At 43.9% G+C, this 19,332-nt stretch overlaps 1 protein-coding gene across 4 annotated transcripts in view; it reads left to right on the top strand.

The window, feature by feature from the left end:
* The window catches only part of UNC79 (unc-79 homolog, NALCN channel complex subunit), a 249,572-nt gene that overhangs the window by 118,361 nt on the left and 111,879 nt on the right, over nucleotides 1-19,332 (top strand). For all 4 annotated transcript variants that reach the window (XM_066342422.1, XM_066342421.1, XM_066342420.1 and 1 more), the window contains 4 exons: nucleotides 2,930-3,159; nucleotides 5,258-5,429; nucleotides 6,818-7,048; nucleotides 18,740-18,930. In XM_066342422.1, the coding sequence (XP_066198519.1) occupies nucleotides 2,930-3,159; nucleotides 5,258-5,429; nucleotides 6,818-7,048; nucleotides 18,740-18,930 (824 nt within the window). The remainder of the gene's footprint in view (nucleotides 1-2,929; nucleotides 3,160-5,257; nucleotides 5,430-6,817; nucleotides 7,049-18,739; nucleotides 18,931-19,332) is intronic.

Raw genomic sequence — 19,332 nt, 5'->3', positions numbered from 1 at the left:
TATAAAGATAACAGATAGACCTTGATGTATTTCAATTATGTTGTTCTATAAGACCACCTGGAGTAATTTATTTATGTTAGCATTTAAAGCAGGAAATGACACAAAGTGGCCGAGTGAACATTGGAACACCACGCCCAACTGAACTAAATCTAAGAGAAATTTCCCTAGTTTACTTATAAATGCATGCATATGGTTGACTCCACACGGGTTGAAGACTACCTGTGTGTCATAAATATATTATTAAAACCTAGTAGGAACCACAACAATTGTTTAGAACTTTGATGCACCAAACGTTATTTTGGGACAAAGTCTTTTACTGCTGATATTATTTAGAACTGATGGCACGTGGTGATCAAGCAGGTTGACTTTTAGTTGGTTTTCCAGATTCTAATATACGTCATACAGCCAGCGACTGCAGAAGAAGTCATTAATGATGTAGCAACAGAAAACAACAACAATTTAATTACGCTCACAGATTCTGCAGGTCAAGGATTTGGACAGGGCCCCGTGCACAGCCTGTCTCTGCTTCGTGATGTTTGTGGCCTCATCTGGGAAGACTTGAATACCGAAGCCTGAAATGACCTACGCGCTTCTAGATGATATGTTTGGGCTTTGGGATGGGGTGACTTGAGCACTGAATTTGGCCAGAACTGTTGACGAGGGACTTACACATTGCTTCTCCGTGGGACTTGGCCACGACAGAGTTCTAAGCACAGTGTGCTGCTGAGGCAGCTTCTGAAGAGAGAATGTTCCAACACTGTCAGGTGGAAGCTGCGTGGCTTTTTATGGCCTGGCCTTGGGAGTCACCTAAGTGTCACATGTGCCTTACTCTGTTGCTTGAAATAGCCACAAGGGCATCTAGATTCAAGGCATAGATTCAAGAAAGCATAGCTGAGGAACCAAAGCCAAAGCGTGTCATTGGCAGCTGGACTTCATTTAGATGGGATGACCTTGGACCTCCAGTCAGGAATTTGCACGGGGGAAGAATGTAAACAGTTGGTGACCAGAAGAAAGGATGGGAAATTGCAGACTTTAAACTTCAGGACTTTATTATAGGAAATAGCTACCCACTAAACCCATATCCACATCCTATTGTTTATATACCAGTAGGAATCCAGGAGAACAAAAGGAAGAAGTAAACACTGAGAATAAACTTGGATAGACCCACACTGCTAGTGGTGTGGTATTGGTTTGGTGAGCAAGCAGAAGCCCAACCAATAAAAATTCCTGAGCTTCCAGCATGGCATTTAGTGTGTGAAAGAGAAAGGAAGGGCACGAAGCAGGGAAAGTAGCCCATTGGAGAGGTCAGGGCCGAACTGTGTGCCGAAGAAGAACTGGGCACACATGCAGCAGAGAGACACTGAATTTTAACAAATAATTTTAAAAATATATTAATTAAAAAATCTTATAAACATTTTAACTTGCTTTTATGATTTGTTGGCTCTATGCTTTTCAGAAAATGAGGTCTCCCAACACTAAAATCCAGAGCCTCTCTACTAAAATAGAAGTGGAACAAGCCTTATTTTGAAATGGTCGTTCAGAACGACAGCTCAGTACATTCATTGCCCATGTCTTTTTTTTATTTTTTTTATTTTTTATTTATTCATTTTTTTTTAGAGAGGAGAGAGAGAGAGACAGAGAGAGAGAGGAGAGAGAGACAGGGGGGAGGAGCTGGAAGCATCAACTCCCATATGTGCCTTGACCAGGCAAGCCCAGGGTTTCGAACCGGCGACCTCAGCATTTCCAGGTCGACGCTTTATCCACTGCGCCACCACAGGTCAGGCATGCCCACGTCTTGATGTAGGTTTTGTGCCGGCCTCCGTTCTTCTTCAGTCTCTCCACAGTCGCTGTCACGGAGGGTTCTCACATCTCCACCAGGCTCTGAGTTTGTAATGGCTTAGAATACTGTATCCCCTCAAGGTCTCACATCATTTTGAGCTCTCTTGAAAGACTGGAAAGCTGTCTGGAGACAAGACATTGAGTGTGTGGTGGCATGTCTAACAGGCTTGGGCACATTTTTGGGAGCAGCCAGGGGCGTGTCCTGACACTGCTTGGATCGCTTCTTGGGGATGCTGACCTGCCCCTCTGCCTCTGGTCATCTGGTCAGTGCCTACCTGACAACGGCCCCCTGAGCTTTGGGATCTTATGCTGCTCCACATGTCTCGTGTCTGTCACTTTGTCTTTGGCTTTCTTCTCGGAGGAAGGATAAACTGCTCTCAACGGTGAATGGTGTCTGCTGCATTTGGATGTGTTACCATGGTGTCAATGACATATTCTTAAGGTCCTGACAGAAAGTCCTGGTGCTACTGGACAGCCCGGCTTTGGGTGCATCAGCTCAGCGTGGTACAACTCCCTCCCTGTCCTTCAGAGCAGCAAGGACAGCTGAGCTGCTGTGGATATTTGCTCTTTTAGGAGTGGATAAAATAATTTGGAGCCCTGGCTGCGTAGCTCAGTTGGTTAGAGCATTGTCTTGATACCCAAGATTACGGGTTTGATCCCTGGTCAGGGCACCTGGGAGTCAAAATTATTCCTTTTTCTATGTTGATGTGCTCTCTCTGGACCATGGTTTTGATTTTTTTCTTTGTATTTATCCTGAAAACTCTTGAAACGCACAAAATCATGGAGAGAGCCTCCCAGCACCCACAACCGAGGGGACTTTACAGAGGGCTTCTCTCCACAGTTCCACTCACACTTAAACTGTTTCTACCACTCACACTGACAGAAACCGCTTCTCACCTTTATTTCCAACCATGGCTGAAATCTCACTGGTTAGCGATGACCTGCATTTTGGCGTCTAGTGGCCGTTGGGAAACAAGTCGCCATTTTCAGTGGCCCCTGAAGTTTCCATTCCTTCCCATTCTTAGCCACATTTGCCTCGGCGGTTGATTTTCATTGATTTCCCTTTCTCCCCCCCTCCCTTTGCGTCTAGAACTGCAGTTCCCACGTTAGAAGAGCAGTCGTCACCTGCTTTTCGGCAGGGTGCTGCGGTCGTCACGGAAACAGGCCTGTCCGGTACTGCAAAAGATGTCACTCGAATCACCACAGTAACGAAGTGGGGGCCGCCTCGGAGACCCACCTTTACCAGACCTCCCCTCCACCCATCAACACCCGGGAGTGCGGCGCCGAGGAGCTCGTCTGCGCCGTGGAGGCCGTGATTAGGTAGCGGGCACTCTGTCGGTCGCTCGCTCTGAAAACACCGCCCTGGCTTTGAGCTACCCTTCTGGCATTGAGATGTGTAAATTCAATAGAACCTCAAGCACTCTCAGCCCAGCACAGCGTTTCAGTGATGGTGTTTTAATTCATTCATTCAACATTTTTATCAACTGCCAGTTATGTGCCAGGCATGTGGTAGGCACTTGAGAGGCAGAAGAGAATAAAATGTAGTCTCTGTCCTCAGGTCTCTGTGGAGATTTTTTCTTTTTTGCATTTATTGTAAGTCTGCCTATAGCCAAAAAAATTTATGGCCATACTAACACAAGGAGTTTGTGTGGTATTGATGGATTCAGCCGCAACATTCATTCAGTAAAGATCAAACACACAGCTCTAAGGTTTCAAGCAAGCTGGATTTGCTAGTTCTGCAGAGAAGCAGACTTGTTTCTGCCCATCGGAGGCATGAAACAGAAGCACGTGGTTGTGCTCCGTGTAATTGTGATCCAGTATGGTGAGCACAATGATGGGACAGCCATGGGTTGGGAACGAAGTGGGGGCACCAATTAGAGTGAAGGGTGGGGATAGGGGAACTTGACTGACAGCAGCGGAGTGGGGGAGAACTCTGGGTAATTTAGTACAGTACTGAGGTCAACCAGAAGGCTGTGGAGTAAGCGAGGTGCCAATCCTGCAGGTTCTTGGGTTTTTCTTCTTCTGTCACATGACAAAGAAAGGAGCTATAGAAATGGTAATGTCTAGACTTGTTCTCTTTTTGTATAATATTCACTAAGGCAAGATTTTTAAAAATTAAATATATTGGAATGTAAGTTTTAAGGATAAGGACTAAGTTTTTTCTGTTTCTCTCATCTCAGCAGCTGACACATGTTTGTCAAGTAAAACATCACAGAAATTTGGAAATAGAAAAAAAGTCAACCATGATGCTCTCATCATCATCTGTTTTGCACATGTTCTTTTAGTTTTATTCAAATGCGTGCTTTATTTATATAACTGTAATCATAGTGTAGCCACAATTCTTTTTGATAAAACATTATATACCATTAGCTCTTTTCTGTGTTGTTGTATTGCCTCAATATTTATCATTTCTAGTGGATACATAGTACCTATTTATCTAGATTATTATTTCCACCATTAAATATTTAGAATGCTTCTCATTTTTTTTACTATTATAAACAAGTGATAAGTATTTTTGTGTATAGTGCTGTTTCTGTGTTTTTTATTTTCTTAGGGTAGATGACCAGATGTGGTTGTTTGGGTCAAAGGGTATGAATATCTTAATGGCTTTGGAACATTACCAAACTGCTTCTAAAGTGTGTATATGAATTTATAATGCCAACAGTATGACATTGCTAGTTTTTGCTACACAGTTGCCAATACTGAGTGTTATTTTGAAAACCATCCCTTGTTTAGCAAATTGTGAAGGGAGTCCTTGGTGCTCATTTTCTCACTTTCAGATTTTTGAATGCTGATATTGAATATTTTTTCTTGGTGTACAAGTTCCTCATCTCTCCTTGTGTCATATACACTGCTCACAAAAATGAGGGGATCAGGGACACGCAGATGTCCAGTCCTTCCAGCCTTTTGTACAGTGCATTTTTAGAAACCAATGAAATAAAAGTTGGTTTTGCATCTCATTTGCATAATTGAACAACTTTCTTTGACTTGTCGTTTGCTTTTCTGGTGTTCTTGTTTAATAATAAAAAAAAATGCTTTTTTTTATTGCTTTATGTTTATTTTGAAATATCTCCTACTAATTTTTTGTGAGCAGTATATTTGATGTCCACATAACCTCATGTTAGATATAGGGGAAGCACTGACTTCTCTAGTGGGGTAGGTGGTGAACCGGAAGCAGGAAGACATCAGTTCCGCTTGATTCTAATCGATTGGAGGGAGTAGCCTCTTTGTGCCTTTTGTTCATCTTCAAAGTGAGGATGGAGTCTCAAATAGTAAGGAAATGAAATTAGGTTTCCTGGAGTAATTCCAGCCATTCGGAAAGATGCTTGGGTCCTCATGGAGTCATTGCCCTGAAGAGGTCACCGTCTAGCATGTGTTTTTCGGTAGTCTTCTAACTTAAAATCTCCTCTGTTGGCAGCTTGTTGAAAGAAGCTGAGTTCCACGCTGAGCAGCGGGAGCACGAGCTGAACCGCCGGCGGCAGCTGGGCCTCTCCTCCTCCCACCACTCCCTGGAGAACGCTGACTTTGATAACAAGGACGACGACAAACACGACCAGCGGCTCCTCAGTCAATTTGGAATATGGTTCTTAGTAAGAGAAAGAAGTTGACCGTTCTCTCCTTTCTTGTTTCTCATTCCAGCGTTCCATCCATGAGGGATTTCTGCTTTCTTTTTAAAGAGCTTTTATATCAAACAGTGAAAAACTGACCTTAGCAATGGGACCCTATAGAATAATGGCTCCCAACCTTGGGCTGCACGTTAGATTTGCCTGGGGAGGTTTTTTTTTTAAAGAAATGGCAATGCCCAGATTTCACTCTAGATCCTTGGGAACTTTTAAAAAGCTTTCTACTTGATTCTGATGAATAGCCACGTGTTGAACCTACCGTGCCAGGCTCTAGACTGTTTAAACTGCACCTTTTACAGGAAACAAATAGGAAAAGAGCTAGTGCATAGCATGAAATACTGGATTCAATATGATTTACAGACCACTCACATCTTTTTGCTTATGTACATGAAATTTTTCTTGAAAGTTCTGTCTCTATGGAGATTGTTTTTTTCTTTTTTGCATTTATTGCAAGTCTGCCTATAGCCAAAAAAATTTATGGCCAAACTAACACAAGGAGTTTGTTTGGTATTGACCGATTCAGCTGCAACATTCATTGAGTAAAGATCAAACATACAGCTCTAAAGCTTCAAGCAAGCTGGATTTGCTAGTTCTGCGGAGAAGCAGATTTGTTTCTGCCCATCGGAGGCATGAATTAGGTCTCCATATGATACGTCTCTTTTATACTTTCACATAGTTACCTGAAAAAAACATTTTTTAAAAATTGGGATTTAATTGTTGATTTCCCATGTGTTATTCTTACAACTTACTATCTAATGACACAGTGACTACTCTGGTGAACTCTTTGAAGGCAAGGATAGGTTCTGTTTATTTTTTATATTCCTGAACTCTACTCCACTGCTTCATAAAAGATGATTTCAGAATGAATGACTGAATGACTGAATGATAAGCTGTTTTAAAACATCTATTTATAATGTGGTGAATTTGGGGGGCTCTAACATTCCTGAATTATTATTGATGGCAGTTCTCAGTTAAATCTGATCATGTTAGAACTGAAATATATATAGTTATCTTTTTACTGAAGATATTTATGAAATTTCATTTTATAGATTTAACCTTCTAAAAGTATCTGTCTAGTGCAGATTATGTAATATATTTCTTACAGGAGAAAAGGCTTATTGGAAGGTCCAATCTTAAGGGGAAGTGATTGTTGCAATCCACCTCTTCTTGTAGAGAGGGACATAGTTTCTAAGATAGGTGATCATCATTTAGAAACCTGCCCATTTCAAATAGATTATCTAGGATATCTTTGTGGTTTTTGTTTGTTTTTTGTGGGTTTTTTGCTTTTGAATGAGTGTGTAATAATTCTGTGGAGGTGGATGGAGGCTGATGCAGTCTAATGTGTCTATTTCCAGGTGAGCCTCTGCACACCCAGTGAGAACACGCCTACGGAAAGCTTGGCCAGGCTGGTGGCCATGGTGTTCCAGTGGTTTCACTCCACAGCATATATGATGGATGATGAAGTTGGAAGTTTAGTGGAAAAACTGAAACCTCAGTTTGTCACCAAGTGGTTGAAGACAGTATGTGATGTTCGCTTCGATGTCATGGTCATGTGCCTTCTTCCCAAACCAATGGAATTTGCCAGGGTAAGCGGAGGCCTCCAGCTTGGACCTGCCTGGAATGGGGGGAGAAGCCAATAGAGTGTTATCAGTGTCTGTAGAAGAGGAAGATCTCTTTGTATTTAGTCAGTGCAGCTAAGTGAGTTTAGTTTAATCTGTACATTTTAGGTAATGTCCTGCTTTGATGTTGGTTTGGGATGTGACAATGTAGAAGATGAATGTAGGAGGTAATATATATAAAAAGTTAAGGGAATATTCTTTCTTGACATTGATGAATATTTCTATTAAGAAATAAACATGGCTCTGTCTGATTGGCTCAGCAGTAGAGCATCAGCCCAGAGTGTGGAAGTCCTGAGTTTGATTTCTGTGTAGGGCACATAGGAGAAGCAACCATTTGCTTCTTGACCCCTCCCCCTTCTCTCTCTCTCTCTCTTTCTCTTTCTCTCTCTCTCTCTCTCTCTCTCTCTCTCTCCCTGTAGCCATGGCTCGAGTGGTTGGAGCAAGTTGGTACTGAGGATGGCTCCATGGCCTGCCTCAGACATTGAAATAGCTCAGTTGTTGAGCAACAGAGCAGCAGCCCCAGTTGGACAGAGCATCGTCCTGTAGGGGGCTTGCCAGGTTGGTCCTGGCTGGGGCGCATGCAGGAGTCTGTCTCTTTGCCTCCCTGCCTCTTGCTTAATTAAAAGGAAAGAAAGAAAGAAAGAAAGAAAGAAAGAAAGAAAGAAGGAAGGAAGGAAGGAAGGAAGGAAGGAAGGAAGGAAGGAAGGAAGGAAGGAAGGAAGGAAGGAAGGAAGAGAGGGAGGAAGGAGGAAAGGAAGGAAAGAAAGAAAGGAAAGAAAGGGGGGGGGAGGGAGGGAGGGAGGGAGGAAGGGAGGGAGGGGAGGGAAGGAGATTGCTGGAGCTCAGTCCTTTTCTGGTCTACAGCCTGTGGCTAACATTTGCTATGGGCAATTTCTGTGGTTTCACATATATTTCTGGAGATGAATGGTAGAAGTCACTGCCAGCACATTTGGAATGCCAAAAAGGTTTAACAGTTGCCCAAACCGTTTTTGTTTTTTTCTCTGGCTTATAGGATAAATTTCTCTGTACTTATCCTGGATCTCTCAGGTTTCAGATGTATGGTGGAGAAGACTATATTTCTTGACTACAATATAATTCATGTCTAACCCAGAATTAGTTTCAACAGCAATGTATGAAATTTTTTCAAGCTATTTTTTAAGGTTTTTTATAATATGCGTGCTTTTTTTTTCTTCAGTCAGGTCTTGAGGCAATTTTCAGTTTAAATAAGACATTTAAGAATAAAATGGAATATACACCATCTCAAGGTGTAGCTTTTATTAGATTTTCAGGACTCAAGTGTTCTGCACATTTATCAAAATACACTTCTTTCTTCTTTGGTGCCACCTACTGACTCACACATAAAATTGGATTTTTGCATAATGAAAATTCCCCATTTCCTGTCATTCTTTGACTGCATTGCTATGTTTTCTGTCAATTCTTTCTGAATAGTAAAGGGCTGGTGTGATCTGACTCTGGAAGGTAAGAAATGACTATGTTGGGAGAAAAACTAACTTAGGTTCAGTGGTTGAGGACAACAAACATTAACAAGAAAAAAGAGAAAGTTTACTGCTCTCAGAAATGAGTACCTCTCTCAATGCCCATAGATACAAGGTTTTTAGTACTTGAATGGGAAGATATGAAAGTTCTTTTGGGCTTTTGATGCTAATGGCTCTGGGTTGTGTGTCCCAAGGGCAGCTGAATTCACAGGCAGCTCCCTTTGCAGTGGTTTCTATCTCCTGGCGGCTCTGCTGTAGTCAGATAAGGGAGGTTTGGATATGTTTCCTTTCTGCATCTTCTCTGGCTCAAATGTTTTCACTTTAAAATAATCTTTGTACCAACTCCAGGGGTGTGAGTGGGTCTCCACATATCTCCCATCCAAAACTTCCCTAGCAGTTGCACACTGAGAAGAAACTAGGTTGATTGCTGTGGAGAGATTTGGGTTAGGTACTACAAGCTAAGCAATCAGCAAAGCAGGAAAAAGAAGACATTAGAACAAGGACACAGGAAGAAAAATAAAGATTAATGGTTTGAGTGGACTATAAACCTAGTGTCTGAGCCCAGGAGGCAGCCATTCAAGCAGATTTCTAGGTGTTGGGCTCAAAGCATCTTTAGATGATGGAGTGAGAATATCAGTGTAAAGCCAGCAGGCAGGGCCGGGGCCACCATCAGAGCAGCCGCCTGGCCCATGCAGGTTCGCATTGGATTCGGACAGTCGGTAAAGAAACCATGGAGCCAAAAACTGGTGGGCCATAGCCTTTAATCCTACCTTGCACCCGGCGGGCAAGTAAAAACACACACTGGGCTCCAAAACCCACTCACACTCAGTGCTCACAAAGCCACTGACTTATCCGAGTTTCCTAGAATCAAAGGTTTCTAGCTCAACAGCCTTCTTCTCCTCAGTTCCCCATCTCCTGCCTTATCCCAGATACAAACTCTACACAAACTGGCATCTCACTCAGCACTCCGCCATCTTGGCTGCTTCTCCTGGCCTCCTCCACGTGGCCTCCTTTAGCTGCTGGCTCTACTCTCTCCGCTCTCTCATGCTAACCTCAGGAACCAAGAGCCAAACTCCCGCTCCGTTCCCATTTTATAGTGTAGAAATCCAAACCCTTAATCCAATATACATAATAGGGAAGTCTCTTAATACAAAGTCACTTCTCTGAGGCATGATAGGATTGTACCACTTTACACCAAAAAGGGTGGGACAGGCTTAATCCCAAAACCAAGCCTCAGGCTACAACAATTCTCAACACACATTAATATCACCTGGGCGATGGCCTCCTCGTGTTATCTTTAACAAAGTGAGCATAATACATTTTATCTGCCCAACAATCAGTGACACAGTCATGGTTATTTCCTGGAGCCAAGCACGGAGGATGCGGGTGTTTGGTAACCTTTCTGCATTCATAAACTGTTGCTGCTCCCTGACCAGGCGGTGGCGCAGTGGATGGAGTGTTGGACTGGGATGTGGAGGACCCAGGTTCGAGACCCCCGAGGTCGCCAGCTTGAGCGCGGGCTCATCTGGTTTGAGCGAAAAGCTCACCAGCTTGGACCTAAGGTTGCTGGCTTGAGCAAGGGGTTACTCGGTCTGCTGAAGGCTCACGGTCAAGGCACATATGAGAAAGCAATCAATGAACAGCTAAGGTGTCGCAATGAAAAACTGGTGATTGATGCTTCTCATCTCTCTCCGTTCCTGTCTGTCCCTGTCTATCCCTCTCTCTGACTCTTTCTCTGTCTCTGTAAAAAAAAAAAAAAAGTAAAAACCCCCCAAAAAACTGTTACTGCAGTGAGTCTGTTGGCAGTGAACATGGCACCAGGTGTTAGGCCAGTGAAGCTGGACCGGATGTTGGTTCAGCATCCTTGGTACTTGAATTCTGGCTAAGAAAGAATCAGAGCCAAGAATCAAACTGTAAGAGAAAGTTTATTTAGAAAGTCATAGAGGTGGAAGAAGTGAGCTGCAGAAGAAATGGGTTCAAGAAATACAGTAGGTTACAGAGGCAAAAGAAGGACCCTTGGAGCTTAGGAGAGAGAGAGAGACAGGTGAAGGGAGGGCGCCTGGGGAGAAGTAGAGCAGGACAGGGAGAAAGGAGGCACTGGGTCCTTCCCTGAGGGTTTTAAAGCCTGGGGGTTAGGGGCGCTTCTCAACAGAACATGCATCAGTTTTCCAGTTACGTTCCAGGGTCATGGTCTCTACTGATTGGTTGGTGCCGTGGCAGGGGGTGGGGTCATTAGTCAGTGCAGCTGGTCCTGAGGTCAGCCATGGCTCTGCTGTTCTGGTTTTGCTGCTTTTCTGGGCCTGGAGCTGAAACACAACTGAGGCTTAGATGTTATTCCTAGGGGTTAAGGGGTTAATGCTTAAGGGAGTGGTCATGCAAGGGCCATTCTTTGGCCTCCTTGTTCTTTCTCCAAGGGGCTCTTCACATGACCAGCACCATGCCAGGGGAGGAAAGGCCAGGGGACGGCCCAGCATGACCAGCAGCAATATGGAAGGTCAGGGGTCTAAACTGCAGGACTGAGATACCCTAGGGGAAGAAAGGTTACCCCGGGGCGAAGTCCTTGTTTTCCCAGTTCAGCCTGTTGCTAGGCACCTTGGGCTTTCCGCCCTGGTGACCTTCTGTGCCTGACCTGTCGTCCTTGCTCTGCTTGTCTGTGTAACTGCCTGCCTCAAGTCTGTTGACGTTTATATCAAATTGTCCTTCAGCTCACAGAGTTTTGGGACAAGACAACCTACTTTCAGTAAGTATCAGGTTTCAGTTCTTAGTGACACCCAAGTTAGTAAGGTAGGAGAACAATTAGAAATACTAATTACTGACAAAATGCGAAAGACAGCAGGATCTAGTTTATAAAGAGGTGAGGAATAGTGGAAAGACGATGAACGGGACCAGAAGCTGGTGATCCACAGGGTGGGTGACAGTTTTCCATTGAAACATAAAGTCCCCCTCTCTAATCACCTGCATGTTGACTGAAGATAATCTAAGATTACCCTTGCTCATAAACTAAGTCTAGTCTCATTAAATTGGGGCTGATTGTTTATGTAAGTGCCGTAAGAATGGTGATTGACCACATAGTGCTCCTTTGAGTTTGCTGTGCTGGAACTTTTATAAATAATCTCACATTGAAAAGAAAAGAAAAAAGAATCTTAGATTGGACTTTCCGAAGGTTCTCAAGGTTCAGATGCCAAGCCAAGAACTTGTCACCCCACTTCATTTGTATTACCCATAGATTTGGGTGGATTTCTTTTCTCCTGATGTCCCCACAATGTTCTCAGTTGTCTGGACCTGCCAGGAAGTGACCCTTTTTATTTGCCTGTAGACTGGGAACCCCATCAGCCAGGTATCAGGCTGGTTTTTCCAGGACGGCTCTGTACCGTTGGCATAATGTTCAAACCTAGTTCTGTGATCGAGCGAAAGCTTGAACTGCTCATTGCATGATAGCCAGTATCTCCAGTGGCGAGGAGTTGGGACAAGGAAAGTGACTTTAGTTGGAAAGCTAGTAAGCCAAGAAGAAGGCAGACGAGAGTCCTAAAGAATCATCTTGAGGAAGTACAGAATTCAGGTTTCTTTTATGTCAAGGGAAATGGGAGGGGTTTGATGTCAGAAGGTAATTGCTGACCACAGTCCTGGATGTCAGCAGGGGTCCAAGGAGGATGCTGAAACTTCTTTGTTTCTGGTCAACAAACTTGGGTTGCTGCGGTCCCAGTCAGGAGGTTCCTATAAATCTTTTGAAAAACATTCATTGTTTTTGTATATACCTTCCTTATTTCCTTAGGGAGGTAGTTTCAAGTGGGGAGATCGCTTCGGTAACTCCTAGCCTACAGGTTAGATCCCTTTGTTGATTAGAATATCCATGTGCAGGACTAAGCAGACGTTGCTAACCAGCAGGTCATGGGCACTGGGCAGGCTGGAACACGATGGAGTCAGAAAGAGGGATTGTTTTAGTCTTTAAAACTTTCAACCTCAGTCATAATGTCAAACTTAGTTTCTTAAAATTGTGTGGCATGTCTGATTCTAAGCACATCATTCTCAAATATGACATTCTATTCAAAGCCTTAGTAATGTACCGTATTTTTCATTCCATAAGACACACTTGACCATAAGACACACCTAGGGTTTTAAGGAGGAAAATAAGAAAAACTAAACCAAAGGGTGTGTTAAAATATTTAATAAAATAGTCCTGGCTGGTTGGCTCAGTGGTGGAGCGTCGGCCTGGCGTGTAGAGGTCCCGGGTTCGATTCCTGGTCAGGGAACACAAAAGAAGCGCCCATCTGCTTCTTCACTCCTCCCCCCTCCTTCCTCTCTGTCTCTCTCTTCCCCTCCCGCAGCGAGGCTCCATTGGAGCAGGGATGGCCCGAGCGCTGGGGATGGCTCCTTGGCCTCTGCCCCAGGTGCTGGAGTGGCTCTGGTCGCAACGGAGCCACGCTCCGGAGGGGCAGAGCATCGCCCCCTGGTGGGCGTGCAGGGTGGATCCCGGTCGGGCGCATGCAGGAGTCTGTCTGGCTGTCTCTCTCCGTTTCCGGCTTCGGAGAAGTGCAAAAAAATATATAATAATAATAATAATAAAATACTATATTTTTCGCTCCATAAGGCGCACGAGCATTTTCCCCTCCACTTTCGGGAGGAAAAAAAGTGTGTCTTATGAAGCAAAAAATACTGTAACCTTTTCTCCCCCTTAATTATGCCCTGTTGCAAGGAGAGCAGATTCTTATTGAACTCATGTATACAACTATTGTTGCCATGAACATAAGAATTTTTAATAAGAGTTTCTGAATTCTGGAGGGATCTGGTAAGGAGAAAAAGACCTGTTTCATTTTCATTTACAAAGATATAATCTACTAAATTGTTGTGAATTAGCGATCGCTTAAGGGAAACCTTGCATTTAGAAAATGGCACATTAAAGAACCAGCAATGATCCAAACAAAAAAACCCCCATAACAATTACCATCTTTCTTCATCGCTTCATTTAGTCCCGTGTAATTAATCTTTGTTCTGCTTGGTCTTGGGTCGGCAGTAGTATGAACCCTCAGCTTCTTTTCTTAGTGGAACCCTCGCTCAGCCCAGTGGTACGGTCTTGTTGAGGAAAACTTGTCTAGCCTGTAGAAAACTTTTATGTAATTTTATTTGAGCCAAAATTTTGAGGACATGCCCGGAAGCAAAAATCTCAGTGGGTTGAGGAAATAGTCCGGACAATGGCGGTTTTGCAGTGTATTTTATGTGCTAGAATCAAAGGAAGCTTGTGTGAGGAAAGTTATATGGAATCCATTGGTGGTAGGTTAAGAGCAAGAGAGAAGGCAAGGCAGGGAAGCCTCTGGGACTAGATCAAAAGCAAAACGGAGAGGCACGTACTTCTTTTATGTTGGTGGGCACCAGATAGTTAGCGTCTGCGGCACAGAGATGGCGTGTGGGCAACAAGGTACGAGCGAGGAGTTCTGTGGTCTCCTGCTCTAGTGGGCCTGTGCCCTGGTGCTGGCGGGTGCCTTTGAGGGCTCTGGAAAAGAAAATGACCCAATACTTCAAAGGTATGTTATCTTAGATGCACGAAGACAACAGACAGTTTCAAAGGTAAAGACTGATCTTTGTCGAGGAAGCTGCAGCCTTAGGACTTGACTACCTGCCACGACCCATTTTTCGTTAGGAATTTTTATGTTCAGACCATCCTCTGAGGTTACTTTTGTTTTCTGAGTTTGCAAGGCCTGCATGGGCTTGTCAGGTTTAGTACAGGGCCCCTTTTTTGGTCCACATTTTGAAGACGGTATAATCTGCAGACCAACAATATTAGCCCAGTCTTATTTAGCAAAGATTTACCTGAATCACGTGAACTTCAAAAAATATTTGGGTTACTTCCGTTCCCATATTTCTTAGAGTTTTAGGAATACTTACTTTGTATAAGCTCTTATTTTTTTAAAAGCTCATTTAGAATTGAGATCTTTCAAGGGGTTTTATTAAGTTATTTGGCAATAGCATCTGGAGGTAAGACAATATCATATATATATCACATATATATATAACATATATATATGATATATATAACATATATATATGATATATATATATATATAATATAACATACATCTGTGAACATACAGGCAAATACAAATAAGAAAGCTTATAGTAGAGACTGTCATAGTATCACGAGACACACTGGTTTAGATGAGGTTTGTTTTTCATCTCCACCTCACTTTTATTGGAATTGTGTTTGTAGCAAGTGGAACAAGCTGTTACCTGCCCAATATACGGGCTTATGTGTATCAATATTTGTAGGGGAGACTTAATTTTTTTTTTTTTAATTTGCCCTATATGCAATCTCATGGAGGCTGTAGCTTAGCCTCAGGCAGCTGTTTTAGCTGAGGAGTTACTTTTAAAAGGCTGGAGTGTACTAAGGAAAAAGGCATTGGAGGATTTTTTCAGCGGAGTGTTAATTGGAGCTTACCAGGAGAAGAGATAAATATCTCCTATTTTATAGCGGTAAGCACTGGCAAAGCAAGGTGCACCTTGGGCTGAGAGCCAAAATTATTTTCTTGGATGTATGCATTTTTTTTTTGTATTTTTCCAAAGTGAGAAGTGGAGAGGGACAGACAGACTCCCGCATGCGCCCTACTGGGATCCAACTGGCATGCCCAACAGGGGGCGATATTCTGCCCATCTAGGGCGTTGCTTTGCTGTGGTCCAAGCCATTCTAGCGCCTGAGGCAGAGGCCATGGAGCCATCCTCAGCGCTCGGGTCAACTTTGCTCCAATGGAGCCTTGACTGCGGGAGATGAAGAGAGAGACAGAGAGAAAGGAGAAGGGGAGGGGTGGAGAAGCAGATGGGTGCTTCTCCTGTGTGCCTTGGCCGGGAATTGAACCTGGAACTTTCACATGCTGGGCCGAAGCTCTGCCGCTGTGCCAACCGGCCAGGACCGGATGTTTGCATTTTTTTACACTAAAATATTTTTATTCAATTTATTGGGGTGGCATTGGTTAATAAAATTATATAGGTTTTGGGGGTAAATTCTATAAACATCATGTGCATGTGTTTGTTTATATGTATTAGGTAGATTTGCTATGACTCCCGTCTTGGTAGGTGTCCTTTGGGAACCAGTGGCTCAGTCTCCTTGGTCACCTGAGCTAGGTGTTTCAGGACTGTCCCTTGTGTGGCTTAGGTGGGCCCTCCTGTTGTAATTGATCCTGATTGCTGTTGACCCGTTTGTGTGTGAGGCCGACCCTCAGGCGGGCAGACTGTGAGGATTAGCCCCAACCACAATGTACAGGCTGCTAGGCAGGTGCTGACCACACGAAGCAGAACTCACCCCGGCAGGGTCTGCTGCCTGCCGAGTTCTCCCTTTGGATATGTTGCTTGTGAAGCTAATTCAATTCTGTTCTGATGTCTGAAGCTGGCCACTGGGTGTGTTGGTTCTGGGGCCTCTTGGGCGGGATTCTGGTGCTGGCCAATGTCAAATGTGGCCTGTGACTGGTCCTGGGCAACCTGTTTGGAGCTATAAAACAACCCACAGTTTGTGGCTGCCTCTGCTGGGCCTGGGGGTGTGTGGGAAGGACCCACCTGTGCGCCAAGGCTGAATTTTACCAGCATGGGGCGGGTCAGCAAAACTCCCAAGGTATCCCCAGATCTTTCTCCACCTGCCGTCACCAGCCGGCTGCCGGTTAGGCTCAGTCACTGGAAGAGCCTTTGGCAGTACTCGAGTCGCATAAGGTAGGTCAGTGAGTCACCAGGCAGGGACAAGTAGTGTTCACCAGACTGATGCAGGTTCAAACTTGGTGCCAGGGCTGGGTCTGAGGCCACTCAGCAGATGACCCAGGAGATACGAAGTCGAGCCGCCACCTGCTGTGCGCTCACACACCTTCGTGGTGGGGCAGGAGCTCCGGAACTCATCAGGGTGAGGCCAGCAGAGTTTATCAGCCTCAAACAGACCAAGATTTGACCTTGAGAAGGCAGGGCTCTGCCCCAGTCGGGTGTGTAAGGGAGAAATGGCCCCTGTCTTGGAGCCTCAAAACTCAGTCTGTCCCAGATTCTACCAGGAGCCCAATCTCAGCATGATGGGGCCACCAGGATTTGGGAGGGTGGGGCTCGTGGATCTCCATGAGGGAGAGGCGCCAGTCAGGTCCATGGGAATTTGGGAGGAACAGTGCCTGCTCCCTGCTCCAAAGCCGCACACCTCAGTCACTGACACCCCAAGTCCGCCCAGATCTCTACACCCGGCCCAGGAAGCTGACTCCTCAGCAGGGCACATGCTCTGCAGTGTGGGGTGAGAGGGAGCCCGGGGGTGGGGCTGTTGCTTTCCCCCAGGCTGGTGTGGTACTGCGAGCAGTGCTCCTCCCAGGAAAGACAGCGTCTGTAGTGCTGGAGAAGGACTCAGCACAGGTATCTTGGTGGCCGTCCCTTCAGCTCTCTCCCCATAACTACAAGCCTGTCTTTTCCCCTGCGACTTTAGTCTGTACTGTCGTCCCTCTGCTGGAGCCCAGGATGAGATTTTGTGCCTTGCCCCTTTAAGAGTGTGCTGTGTCTCTGCTAGACTGCTCTCTTTCCATGGTGGAGACAATCCTTGCTGGTTTTCACAGCCAGATGTTATGTGGGCGCCTCTTCTCAGCTCTGGTGCTCTGCACTGGGGACCCTGGCTTGTTTGAAACCCCATTCTTCTAAAGAAGAACTTTTTGCAGCTGAGACATCATCCTCCAGAACGTCAGCCGCAGCCCTTGGGAACGGGGCCAGCTTTCTCTGTGTCTCTGCCCTTCCTACCAGTCTCGACCTGGCTTCTTCTATCAGTCCTTGGTTATAAGACTTCTCTTCAGCTCACTTTCTGTTGGTTATTCTGGTTGATCGCTCTATATTTTAGTTGTGATTCCTCCTGGGAGGAGGTGAATTTAACATCTACCTACTCCGTCACCATCTTGGATCTAAAATTCCTTTTAAATATAAAAACTTCCAAATAAGAGAACCCATTGTCTGGTCCTTGATGGTTTGGGATCTCCACAAGGATATCTGTTCTAAAATGTGACTCAAAACCAGTAAGCCTTTATGTGGCTTAACCATAAATTTTATAGCAAAAGGAATCTCAACAATGATAGGTTCCTTGGTCTCATCATTATCAGTCTGTAACCAACAACAATCCCCGAAATACAGTCACTTCCTGAAAATATCTAGCTAATCACCAAATATTTTGGCCAATATGATACCAAAAAGATATTTGAGCTTTAAATAGAATTGACTTAATTGTTTTGAATAGTCTGGAATTGTAGGTATAATAGTTAAATATCTAAAATTAGATTCATTTAAAATAAGGCAGTGTCCTACAAATTTTGTTACATGGTTAAGATTCAGGACCATTTAACACTTTGTTACTTTGCTGTGTATAATAAGACTGTAAGAATTTATCTAAAATTGGAATTAGTGACTAAATTTATGATTTTAATTTATCTAGTTAGTAAAAAAATACTGTTTTGTTTTTTTTATATATAGAGAGAGGAAAGAAGAGAAGAGGGAAAGAGAGGAACATCGATTTGTTGTTCCACTTACTTATGCGTTCATTGGTTGATTTTTGTATGTGCCCCAAAGGGATCAAATCCACAACCTTGGCATATTGGAACGATGCTCTAGCCAACTGAGCTACCTGGCGAGGGTCAACCTGTATTTTATTCGTGGATTCAACTAGCCTTTGAGCTGTTACAGGAAAAATATTGTGGCAGCATACGCAGCATAGAGAAACATAGCCCTCCGTGTCACTTTTCCATAATGAACAATCTTCATTACAAAGTTTATATATAGTAATAGCAATCCATTTTTCTTTGAAGTACAGGCATAACTGCACAGATTTGCAATGGGTTTGTCAAATTTAGACTAAGAATGCTCCAACTGTTTTTCTGTTAGGAATACATCTTTGGAATTTTAATTCATGTGTGATTTGGAAAGTCTGCAGTGGAATATTTCAAATGCAGTTGTGATTAATGTTTGGATGTGTTTCTAACTATGATTTTTTTTTTTTTTGTAAATAATGGAACCTCATGGTGTATAGATTCTTACAGATCCCACTCCGAGAATACTTGGCCCAGGATACGGATCTGATGGGTTGTGGCTTTTCTCTGTACCCACTTCCTTTAGGAAATCCTTGTGTGTAATTGTAACAAGTGCATTCTCTCCTTTCCTCCTGCGGCTGTGGCACTGTCCTCAGGTTGGTGGATACTGGGATAAGTCCTGCAGCACAGTGACTCAGTTGAAGGAAGGTCTCAACCGAATCCTCTGCCTGATCCCCTACAACGTGATCAGTCAGTCCGTGTGGGAGTGCATCATGCCCGAGTGGCTGGAAGCCATCAGAACGGAAGTCCCAGACAACCAGTTAAAAGAATTCAGGGAAGTATTAAGGTGGGTAAGTAGTTGAATGAAGTCACCGTGATTATAATGCTATCTAACAGTTATTGAGCACGTACTGTGTGCCAGGCACTGCGCCAAGCATTTCACATAGTTTCACTTAATTTTTAACAAAACCCTACAGAGAAATTTGAAGGCCCAAATGAAGTAGTTTCTATAAATTGTGCTGAGATGATTTGGAATTGTTCAGAAAAGACTTTGTTCTTGGGCAATAATAGATGCACCATATTGTTTGCTTCTTTTCAAACACATTTACAGTTTGGATAAAGTGGGAAAACTGCAAATGGAAAATGTTTTAGAGGCTGTCATTCTTTAGCTATGCAATTCCTTCTGTTAAGCCTACTGTGAGTATAAACACTAATGTTATTAACAACCATATGAATTATTTATAAGATA

Source organism: Saccopteryx leptura, chromosome 6, assembly GCF_036850995.1.
Source record: "Saccopteryx leptura isolate mSacLep1 chromosome 6, mSacLep1_pri_phased_curated, whole genome shotgun sequence".
Lineage (NCBI taxonomy): Eukaryota > Metazoa > Chordata > Mammalia > Chiroptera > Emballonuridae > Saccopteryx > Saccopteryx leptura.
The sequence above is the reverse complement of the archived record's forward strand: the minus strand, read 5'-3'. Positions and strand labels throughout refer to the sequence as shown.